The following is a 12,669-nucleotide window of genomic DNA, read 5'->3' as shown; positions in this document are numbered from 1 at the left end:
TCTACCAACTTCCTCCGTCTTCTAGCATCTACTCCTTTTCTCGCTCCTTCGCTTCCCAATTCTTCCACGTCATCCTTCTCCATCCTCTCGTTCCAATTTTCTCGTCCTTATATTTCTCTTTCCTGCTTGACCTTCTCCTCCACTTCACTTTCTCTCACATCACGGTCCTTCTGCTTTTCCATCTGCCCTTATTTTTCACTTTCCACTTTCCCTATCCTTCTAAAAATCTCAAAAATACTCCGGACTCAAAACTCGCCCATCCTCTCCATCCGCCATCTTTACCCCTCTTCTCTGTATATATATATAATTACGCAAATATAAATTTTATATTAAATATATAATATCATAGGAAATGTATACATAGGTTTATCGTATACAATACAGTCGGACCTCTTATCCTATGATCCTCTTATGCTACGAAACCTCTTATCCTACAAAAAAATCCTCTCATGCTATGACCGCGAAAGGGGATTATACCCCCACTCCTAAATTTTTGTTGTAGGATCAGAGGTTTAAAGGGAAGATTCCGGACCGAAAATGTCGTAGGATAAAAGGTCCGACTGTACACGCATATATAATATATGTATCTTTTTTTGTCTCTCTTTTTCTTTTTTTCGTTTTCTTTAATTTTTTTTAACTTTTTTTTAATTTAATTTTTTTACAAATTGTCACATAAACTGTCAAAATTTGACAGCTACAGACGACACACGTGAAGCAAGTCGCAAGAAGCAATAACGCACTTGACAACGAGACATCGAGACAACTAATCAGCATCTCCGAAAAGAGACAACAATATGTAAATAACATGTTTTTTTTAGAGGAGGGACCATTTAAGTATATCCTTTTTTTGAAAGCATACATCTGAATTATTGTCTTTCTTGATAAAATTTTTTTATTACTTTTCGCGGAGAACAATACATTTTAATTGATAATTGACAGCTTAAACAAATTGTCTTACTAAAATATAAAATATAAATAAATGAGTAAGGTATAGAGAGCTGTAGTTTTTAAGTTAAAAATAAAAATTAAGAATATAAAAAGTACATAAAGTTTATTACAAATATAATATCATAAAAATATATTAAAGGCGTATTGAATTAAGACAAAGAAAATTATGAAATAATATAAGAAAAGAGACGTTTCGGCTTGATATTTTCAAGCACTCTTCAGCGCATTAAAATGACAAAAAATAAAACCAAATATAAAAAACAATTTTATTTTGATTTATTTTTAATAAATTCGGTTTTTAATTTGCACATATTCACAGATTTACAAAAGTCAGTATAATTATTATAATCTATTATTTAAGTAAATAAATTCAGTGCTCTCTTAAATATAAACTAAAGTATAAAATGTAAACGGCGATAGAGAGCAAAAATGTGTCCTGACTAAGGTAAATACACTCAGTCTATGATAAAATAAATAACAAAGTTTGAGTATAATGGATTATTTATCCACTAATCTTACATATATCGTGACATGTTCAAGTAATAAATCATTTACAAAAAATTTTTTGAAAAATCGCAACCCGCAAATTTACAAAATCAGAGATATTATAAAAGAATAGAATTAATTACTTAAAATGCGTACGTTTCGAGCTCAATTTTGAGTCTTCTTCAGCGCTATGATTACATACAATAATAAGAATTTTTATGGAACGGGAAATATAAACAATAAATTAAATATAAAGATGTAGTTAAGCTATTAACTTAATTATTCTGGATCGTCTCTGAAGGGTGTTTTATTTAAAGATCACGTCTATTATTTAAGGCTCACGATAAGTTTAAGTAAAAAGATTTACTGAATAAAATTATTCTTTTTTAATTTAGTTTAAAAATAAATTATTTTTATCAGCAGTTTAACGCGATAGCATATATATTTTTTATAATATAAAATAATATAAAACTCTAAGCACAATTTATAGTTAGCTTATGTCACGCGATTCTTTACATTGTTCGCATGCAATTTTTCTATTATATTATTAATATAATATAACTCGCACTGAAAATCATATAGTATCGTTAGAAATAATAATTTGACAAATAATTCTTGATGCGATATGAATCCAAAAGAAGCATGTGGGTAACTATGTTTCAATGATTGACATCCCCTAAAGTATCTATAATCTTTAAAAATATCGTTTTTTATTTTGCGTTATAATGGGAAGAATAGAAAATGAGAATGTAAAGAAGCGGGACATCTAGCATTTTCTGACAACCCGCGATTATCGTGACGTTACGCCATAATGTCGTAAGGTGTTATTAGTGATATGTATTTGTATATACATAGGTATAGGGGATTGTTTGAATCATGCGTCGTTGTATTTTATAGAAAACAGCACAATAGAGTGAATCGGAAAAATGCAGTCGGCTGTGAAACGTTACTACAATATTAATAAGATTTTCATGTCGAAAATCGGTGGATGGCCGACCCAGAGTATATTCATAAAGATATTCTTGTCAACTGTAATATCAACTTTTATTTTTAGTCTAGCTTTCTTGGAGGTAATATTAATTTATCTTATTTTAAACGTGAACTTTTTGAAAAGTTAAAAATATTTTGCACGACATGTATAAATATTAAAAATATTTTTACACATGTGTAAAATTTAAAAAGTCGTGCTTGTATTTCTTTCATATCAATCAAATATCTCTCTTCTCACAGCTTATATATATGTATATGCCAAGAAAAGTACACATCCGTTCTAACTATAATATATCTACATATATATAATACAATAAGTAACTAATATTTTAAAAAAACTTAAAAATCATCTTTATATAAAAAATAACTTTCAGAATTTTTAAAACTGGTTATAAATATTTGAGATATTTTATAAATCTTTAAAACATTATTTTAAATAAATAATTAATTAAATAATAATAATTAATAAAGTTCTTAAATAAAATTAATAACATCCAGAACAAATGCGTTTTCTTTTTTAAACTTGAACTTTTATTTGCACTCTTACAGCCTGCGCTGGCTCCTATTGTTTTTCTCTTTGACGTTATTAGAAATAATTAATTAATTTTCTATTTGCGACAATATTATACAGAGTCTCAAATTCATTGTATTAAGGGGGTACCCGCAGTTGCGGGTCGGAAAAAAAACTTTTTTTTGGGAATTTTTTCTGTCGAAACTATTGTGACACTAATTCTAAAATTTCTACACGGTATCAAATAAGATTAAAACTATATTTCACAATATTTTCGTGGAAGAATGTTCCATAGTGTCCAAGTAACGAGCAATCTCCGAGAGGCACTTCCAAAAAAAAGTTCATTTGCGGTGACCACTCCAGCTCCGAGTAGGGTTATCTAGTATGAACAAAGAAATTTGAGTAGTAATTTAAGTTTTGAAAATTCATATTTTTCATAAAATGGTGAAAGTTCAAAGTCAAAATTCAAACGATTATTTTTTTGACTCAAAAGAAATCATTCTATTAATGTCTAAAATAGATAGTTTTTTGAATATTTAAAAAAGCTTCGATTAAACACTAGATAAACTAATATACTAACTAAATTTCTTTGGTTTGTTTATTTCAGATAACCTTTTTCGGAGCTAGAGTGGTCACCGCAAACAAACTTTTTTTTAGAAATGTCTTTCGGAGATTGTTTGTTACTTGGACACTATAGGACATTCTTCCGCAAAAAAATTCTAAAATATAGTTTAATGTTGTTTAATACTGTGTAGAAATTTTAGAATAAGTGACACAATAGTTTCGACATAAAAAATTCCCAAAAAAAGCTTCTTTTTCCAACCCGCAACTGCGGGTGCCTTCTTAAGCTTCTATAGAATTTACTTTTTAACGTTTTTTTTAATTTTTTAATAGCTTATAACTTAAAATTTGTTAATGTTTTGTAAAAGTAAAATTTTTATAAAAGAAAAATTGACTTAAAATTGAACTATAATTATTACGTAAATTTAAAAAATAGTTAAAACAATTTAAAATGCGATTGACCGGAACAACTTAGATTTCTCTTTCTCTTTATAAAAGTTTGTGGAATATAAAAGATTGTTTCATTTAGAATTATTTTTGTTGATATACAGGGTGGTCTATTTTAATTCCTCCAGTCGAATATCTCGAAAACCAAGCCCGGGAGAGAAAAATGTTTCAGGCAAAAGTTGTTTGATTTCGAAAGGGCCATAAGATGGTACCATTGATCTGACCTTGAAGAGTCATTTAAAGGTCACATGAACGTCGTGTTTAATTTTTTAAATAGGAACCCTATATATTATTGCATATTTTTGTAGCTTATCTCGAGAGCTTTCCAAAACACTATAATAAAATATTTTTTCATGAAATACTTTTCGAGTTATAAGGCTTCAAAGTTGCAATATTTTGACATAAAATACAAGATATCTCGTAAAATATTCATTTTTCAATTATCTTACCCTAATACTTTTATGCACATAATAATGAGGTGAATCAATTGGTGTAAAGAAAACACATAGTTATCTTTAAGAAAAAATCTGAATTTGCAACTAGCAGTTACACATTTTTACTTTAACATAATTATGTGTTTTAATTACTCCAATTGATTCGTCTCATTATTCTATGTATAAAAGTATTAGGGTAAGATAATTGAAAAATGAATATTTTACGAGATATCTTGTATTTTATGTCAAAATACTGCAACTTTGAAGCCTTATAACTCGAAAAGTATTTAATAAAAAAATATTTTATTATAGTGTTTTGGAAAGCTCTCGAGATAAACTACAAGAATATGCAATAATATATAGTGTCCCATTTAAAAAATTAAACATGACGTTGAAATGACTCTTCAAGGTCAGACCAATGGTATCATCTTATGATCCTCTCGAAATCAAACAACTTTTGCCTGAAACATTTTTCCCTCCCGGGCTTGGTTTTCGAGATATTCGACTGGAGGAATTAAAATGGGCCACCCTGTCTATACCTACTTACATTACTGTTTTATTTAGAATTATTTTTACTGACGTATGCACTTATTTACATTACTATTTTATTATATTTATATTGCGTTTATACATTACTTTTATTTCAGGTAAGTAGATTAAAGAGTTTTTAAAGAAATGTGTGTATATATAGAAGTGTTCACAAGTGTTATTATTGTCGGTTTTCAGTTTGTACAATTAACCAAAACTTGGAGAACTATCACTCAAGACTGTGAATGTCTTATCATGTTGCTAGTTGTAATCATTGGGGGTATAAAACTGTTCACTTTAGTTCTCAGTAATAAAAATGTATGATTTATATTAAAAACTGATTTTTTTCTTAATCTTTTAATTATATGGATTGTATTTTGCTGTTTTGTTCCATTGTTTCTTAGATAAAACGATTGTTATCTCTCATTGATTATCATTGGCGCATTTTCACACATTCTCTGGAAACACAGATTTTGCACGATTACGCTATTGTAGGAAGGAAAATGACGATAAGTTATGCCTGTAATAATAAAATAAATTATTCATATATTATTCATAGTATACTGTTCGACAAAAATAGTATTTTTTCAGGGATTGTGAAATATGCTATTTAATAAATTTGAGGGGGCTGAATCCAAATCTCTGCTTATAAAAATATCTTATCTCATTAAAAGTTTAGGAAAATTAAATTAAAATTGTAAAAAAATAATGATTTTTGCACTCTTTCAGTAGTTACAATACATCTAGATAAACTGATAGATAACCTGATAAAAAGGTTTACTACGACTCAAAATAAGGGATAAATATTCTCTTTAATCCAGTTTACTAGTGGACCATAAATCAACGTTTTGTGCAAAAACTGGTGAAATCCTCAAAATCCTTATGAGATAAGGTATTTTTAAGGGCAGATTTGGATTATATAGCATATTCAAATTTAAGAAAAAATTTTTACTACAAAGCGTAAACAAATTTTTGTCGGACAGCGTTGATATTAATAAACTATTATGTTTTACATATCTCTTGTTTTATACGAATTATTATGAATTATATAATTCATGTTTAAATAATGGTAAAAATAATAATGTGATTTACAGTTGTTATATATATATTGATGTGTTTTTTCCTATTAATACCGGTAATGCCGCTATTATTGAATATTGTCAAGCCTCTTAATAAATCACGCCCATATAAATATTTATTCGATATCGACTATGGTTTCGATAGAGAAGCATACTACTATCCTATATTAATTTATACATACTTGACAACTATAATGAATATAAGTATTCTAGTGATAGTCGATACGAGCTACATGATGTTCGTACAACACGCGTGCAGTTTGTTCGCTGCTATCGGGTATCATAATTATATAATAGCATTATTTGTTAATAAAATGTAATTGAAATTATACTAAAGTACTGATGTCTTGCAAATAAAATTTTGATCATATTTTAAAGGCATCGATTAGAAAATATAACTTCGGATCTAAATTCAGAAAAAAATAATCGGTTCGTTAAAGATGTACAATTAACTTATAATCAGCGCAATTTGGAAGATTGTATACAATATGATAACGATGATGAGATTTATCACGAACTCGTACTTGTTCTATGGAAACATCAAATAAGTATTGAGTGAGTTTTTAAATTTGTAACATATTGCAAAAAAAGATATAATCAATAACTGTTATTCAATGTATCTATGTTCCAGATATGTTTGTTTCTTGGATTCTTCGTTCACATTGTATTCGTTTACATTATTATTTATTACAATCATAATAATAAGTTTTCTGGGAATGCAAGTAAGTACGATGATAATCAAATGATACTAAATATTGCTAATGAGAAATCATTTTTGCTTTTTATCAATCTAGAATTTAATGACTTTACAGATACTTTCCTTATTAAATCATAAAGAAGAAATGATCAGATATATAGCAATGTGTATCGGTTCTTTCTTACATCTTTTTGTTTTAAACTATCCTGGCCAAAGAATAATGGATCATAGTACAGATATATTCCAGAAAGCGTAAATATATCACAAATTTATTTAATATAACATTAGCAAATTATAGAAAAGATGACAAAACTGTAATAAAATATAGATTTTTTTGTAACAAAATATTTAATTGAAATTTCTTCCGTTTTTTCTTGAACAAAATAAAATTAATTTATTATATTTTTAAAAATATTTTGTAATTTTTATAGCTATTTTTTCATATGCAAAAATATTTTATTTTTTATTTCTCACGATTGTGTCATTTTCTTTAACTCACGGTGTTAAAAATATTTTGAATTTTGAAGATGGTTTTGGAGTTTTCATGTCGCTGAAAGAAAATCCAATGTAAAACTTATAGAATTTAAAATGGCGAGTCCAATATGGCTATCTGGAAAATCAAAATAGACATTTCGTTCTTTGTCGAACCCAGAAATAACCGACGAGGAGGTGACGAAAATCTATTATATATATATGTGTGTGTTTATATCTATATATTTTTAAATTTTTTTATATTTTAATTTTTTGTATCTTTTTATTGATTTATTTGATTTTTTGCAACATCACTTCTCGCGCCTTATGTAAATTTCTTTACTTTCTATATAAAAAAATAAAGAAAAAAAAACAAAAAGGAACAAAATGGGAATAGATTCTCCTCCTCGTCGATTATTCCTGGGTTCGGCAAAGAGCGAGATAAATCTGTTTTGATTTTCCAGATCGCCATATTTGATCCGCCATTTTGAATTCTATAATTTTTACATTGGATTTGCTTCCAGCGACATGTGAAAACTCCAAAACCATCTTCAAAATTCAAAATATATTTAGAACAGTGAGCTCAAATGCAAGGAGTTGACTACTCATTTGTATATATACAAAAGGTAGTTTTCACCCTTAAAACTACACCATTGCCGATATAAAAAAATACGTATCTATTATTTTTGAGTACTCTACAAGTATGTTGAGTTTCAATAAAATCGACGAGTGACACAAAGGTAGGTTTACTTGTGAGTTATTATTTTTAGATATAACATGTTATGGTACAAAATGTCACGAAGATCGACACGGCTATTGAGCATATTACTTCATAGATGTTTCGTGCCTTGTACATTAACAGCTGGCAAAATATATGTATTATCAATGGCTAATTACGCTTCGGTAAAAATAGCTTTTTTTCAATCAAGTTCCTTGTAATACTATGAGAATACATGATTAATTTGCATTTTAAGATGGTGCAAGCATCTATGTCTTATTTCACCACTTTCTCGTCGCTCAACTAATTTGCGATGAGAAGATTACGTTGGATTGTCGGATAGTAAAATTAAAGCTTTAACGTAGTTTTTCTTTCTTATCGATGTATAATACAATTAAATAAAAATTTACAAGCTATACATTAATGGAAATGTTGTTATAAATTAATTTTTACTTGAGTTAAAATAAGTATTTCGAAGGTTACAGATATAATTTATATACATAATATATACATAATACATAATAAGTACATGTATACATAATAAAGTTAACATGTGTTTGAGTATGCGTGTAACAGAGCACTGGCACTATACACTTAAAATACATTTAAAAAAATTATACACTTAAAAAAAATTAATTCTTTTTTAGCAAGATGGTTAAGTGTATAGTCCCAATGCTATATTACAAATTATAAAACTGAAAGAAGAAGCGAATTTCAGAAAATATTGCAGCAAAATTTAAAAATTAGTCTGCACAGATAAAAATTATATTAATAATCTTATTATTTAATATATTTTATTCTTGTTATATGTATAACAATGATGTCTTTGTTCAACTCAAAACATAAAATTTTGTATAAAGAAAATTACATTAAAATTAAAATTATCAGATCTATATAAATATTTCTTATTGTCAACAGATTAGTGAAAGATATAAATAAAAGAAAATTAGCTGAAAAATATTGGATTACCTGAAGATATAAATCTGAAAAAATCTGCATCTGTTTGTTCGTAACATTTTAAAGAAGAGAATATAAATAGAACTTTAGATAAAATATGTTTATGCAAAAATGCTATACCTTACGTATGAAATTTTATATTTTACTTTTAATAAACTGTGCTTCTTTATTGAGAGCTTTTTACTTTTTTAGAGTAACGCTTTTATCGATGGCACACGCAAACAGGAGAATATTGAAAATAATCAGAATTATATAAATTCATCATTTTCTTCTATAGATAATGATAATCAACTTTCATATTTAGAAATATCAATCTCATCAAGCGATACTTATTGTGCAAAAAAAAAAAAATAAATATAGACAGTAAGAATACAATCATCAAAGAAATTCTATGAAGACTGATCAACAAATTCTTTGGTAAATATGCATATTAGGGGATCCTTTGCTGATGACCTTGAAATATGTTGTCAAGATCATAATCCTAAGTAACATCCAAAAGGTTTTAGCTGTTATTTATTACAAAATTATAAACAAATAAAGTTTCACGAATTATTCGTAATTTTTGAAGTAATATAATTATACAAGCAATTATACAATTTATTCAAAGTTATTATTAATTGGATACATTTCTTTCATGATTTCAAAAAATGCGTCAATTCTTTCTTGAATAGAATAAATTCTTTTAAATACAAATTCAGCCAGATAATGTGCATAATGTTTTTCGCTTATACCGTAACGTGGTATTCCATTACGCATATGTGTTTATGTCTTTATTGAAGCATGTGTACGTATGAGTGTGTGTATGTGTGTGTATCCATATATGTGTATCTGTGTACATCATATACAGAGTGATTTAAAACAACCTGATATCCTTAAAATGACATATTCTTGAGTGAATTCTAAGATAATTTTTCCTTTACCAAAATTTGATTTGAAGCGTAGTTTTTGAGTTATAAGCAAAAATAGTTAGCAAATCACGCGTTGAGTACAGAAAGCAGGCAAAAACGGCGCGACGCACCGCGAGCGCGGACGCAGCTGACCGTCCGACGGGTGATTACTACCGCATGAGTCGCTAACTATTTTATCTTATAACATAAAATTATGCTTTAAATAAAATTTTGGTAAAGAAGAAAATGTCTTAAAATTAAGTCAGAAATACGTGTTCCTTAAAATAATATTACTTTAATGACCAAAAGTTGTTCCGTAACAACTGCGTTTTTGCTTATAACTCAAAAACTACGCTTCAAATCAAATTTTGGTAAAGGAAAAATTGTCTTAGAATTCACTCAAAAATATGTCATTTTAAGGACATCAGGTTGTTTTGAATCACCCTGTATATGATGTGAAAAAGTTATATCCTATTTATGAAACCTTTTTTTGTTTATAACTTTTTAACAAATAACGAGCGACGGCTAAAACCTTTTAAACGTTACTGAGAGTCATGACCTTGATAACATACGTCAAGGTCAAGGTCATCGGCGAGGGGTCCTCTAATATGCATATTTACCAAACATTTTTATTCTATTTATTAATATAATCATATAGAATTTTTTTCATTTTTCTTTCGTGAACAAAATTATCAAAATCCAAACAAAATCAGTGACATTCTTGCCAGTTTTGACGTAATTTCATTATTCACAAACGTTCCAGTTTAAGATACTCTAGATATTATTAAGAAATGATGGAATCTGATAGAATCTCTACAAACCTTGTCCCACTAATAGAACATTGTCAAACTTCAACTTATTTCCACTTCCAAGAGGAGTTCTTTGAACAAACTTCTAGCAGCAATGGGATCTCCCATCTCATCCATCATCGCAAACATCTTCATGAAACATTTTGAGAATGAAGTCCTGAAGAACCCACTTCTTAAATGGTTCTGATATGCTGATAACACCTTTGTCATCTAAAGCCATGACAGGGAAACGCTCTCCCAATTTCTTATTTTTCCTAGATGTATGGTTGTTAGACGGAACAAAGATGACACTCTAAAAAGTCATCAGGTATACCGAAAACCAACACACACACAGACCTTCATGCCACTTCCTATCATCACCTTTCGCAAAAGAATTTTGTCATCAGTTCACTAATGTTGTAGGGTAAATGTTGACTCTACAAATTATTTCGAGCGTTATACCTTGCGCGCGACTTTCGCCGTAAGTCGCCAATGGCGCGAACCGTGATTGGCTGCCGAATATCACTGACGCCGCTTCGCTCGCGATTAGGCGGCGCAGCCGTTCGCCCTTTTCAGAACGGTCTAGGACAACGAAGTAAGAGTAGTAAAGAAAGTTTCTTTTTGTATTTCCTTTTTTTGTTATAAGGAGAAGGATTAGAAATCCCTGTATCGCGCACAGTAGTCGCTGTCAAGGTTTCTTGTCAAAAAAATAATCTTTACACGAAGAAAGGTGTTATACTTTCGACCACACCACTTCCGAAGCAGTCTTTCCGTGAACACGTGTGATGGGCACAAGCCCTCAGCGTACATCTACGCAACAAATTATTGGTCCTTTGAGCCGGATATTATTATTTTATCCGCATTTTTGAAAAGAAACGAATTGGTGAGTCCAAGGATCAATCTGACGAAGCTCATCAACGTACCAGCGGCAAACTACTTAGCGGCACGAAAAGGGTATCAAATTACCATTGCTGACAGTTATCTCTACGGTGTGTTTGGAACAACCGACCGGACTTGCTTTTTAACCTAGAATTTCTACGGTGGCAATCTATCGACGCATCCATCCTGTTGACGAGAGCCCGCTACTTCGAAACCCGATCACAACGTTAAGAATATTGCGTATATGCGTCCATTCCGGTAAGAGTGATCATTCATTATTATAGTGCCAATCAAAAACCGTGTATATTTTGCATCTTTTTTGTTATCTTTTGGATCGAATTCAAACTAAGTCACAATGACCGAACAAAACCTCCTTTTTTTCAAAACAGCGTGATATCATTAAGGCTGCGTGCACACGAATAAAAACATATGTCGATTCTATCGAAACGATAACACCGTCAGTCATAGCGCAACTCGAGGAACGTAAGGGTACAAACACAAAGAAAGCAGGTCTTTTATTTTCTGATAATCAGCGTCGATCGACGCAGGTTATCGGCACTTGGGAAAGACACAGTAGATGCGCGTTAAAGCAGGAAACCTGTTTAGTTTCTGAATTGATATCTTGCAGTGAAGATGTCTTTATCTGATGAAGATTTTTTTTATTGGATAATATTATACCAAAAATACAAAGAAAAAGATTCAGCATACACGAAATAAATAAAAGCAGAAAAAATAATGGTGAATATCATACTTTATTTGATGCTCTCAAGAGAGACAAGCAAAAATTTTTTCAGTACACAAGAATGACTCTGGAAACTTTTAATTACATATTAGGAAAAATTGAGCATCGTTTAATGAAAACGTGGTGTAACTGGCATAAGCAACCTATCTTACTTGAAGAAAGGCTTGTCGTCACTTTAAAGTAAATATGTAATATTAATAAAAGATTAATCTATATTACACACTTTTTATTTACTTTTTGCTTTTTACTTTTTTATTGTAAAAATGCAAAATAATTGCACAATATATCATAACGTATTAAACATTATAAATAATAATCAAAATAAAATCCATATAAACAAAATAATAAAGTAAACACACATAAAATATTTTAATATTAATAACAGAAAACTTTAGATTATTAAATCTAGTCTAAAAATGTATTATAGTATTTTAAAAATATTGAAGATTGTGATGTAAGATATGGACAATATGTTATAAATGCATACAAGCCTATTTTACATTGCCAGTATTTATATGAGAAAGCAATATTTGCCAATATAATTTA

The 12,669-nt window shown here is 29.1% G+C and overlaps 1 protein-coding gene across 1 annotated transcript; it reads left to right on the top strand.

Annotated features, from left to right (window-relative positions):
• Nucleotides 1-2,347: 2,347 nt before the first annotated feature.
• LOC140673523 (uncharacterized) lies at nt 2,348-8,196 on the top strand. Its single transcript, XM_072906498.1, has 9 exons — nt 2,348-2,504; nt 5,104-5,223; nt 5,310-5,427; nt 6,000-6,261; nt 6,363-6,539; nt 6,616-6,706; nt 6,797-6,933; nt 7,923-8,055; nt 8,127-8,196. The coding sequence occupies exons 1-9, from the start codon at nt 2,361-2,363 to the stop codon at nt 8,175-8,177; spliced, it is 1,233 nt and encodes a 410-aa protein (XP_072762599.1). The 5' UTR covers nt 2,348-2,360; the 3' UTR covers nt 8,178-8,196.
• Nucleotides 8,197-12,669: the final 4,473 nt, after the last annotated feature.

The sequence above is a fragment of the Anoplolepis gracilipes genome, chromosome 14, assembly GCF_047496725.1.
Source record: "Anoplolepis gracilipes chromosome 14, ASM4749672v1, whole genome shotgun sequence".
Classification (NCBI taxonomy): Eukaryota; Metazoa; Arthropoda; class Insecta; order Hymenoptera; family Formicidae; genus Anoplolepis; species Anoplolepis gracilipes.
Note: the sequence above shows the minus strand (reverse complement) of the source record. Positions and strands in the feature narration are given on the sequence as shown.

What these genes read in the sequence shown, in the direction of transcription:
- LOC140673523 (XM_072906498.1), top strand. Translation starts at nt 2,361, where the DNA reads ATGCAGTCGGCTGTGAAACGTTACTACAATATTAATAAGATTTTCATG. An exon ending in AGTTTGTTCGCTGCTATCGG is followed by an intron (nt 6,262 to 6,362) that starts GTATCATAATTA and finishes CATATTTTAAAG; the next exon opens with GCATCGATTAGAAAATATAA. An exon ending in TAAGTTTTCTGGGAATGCAA is followed by an intron (nt 6,707 to 6,796) that starts GTAAGTACGATG and finishes ATGACTTTACAG; the next exon opens with ATACTTTCCTTATTAAATCA.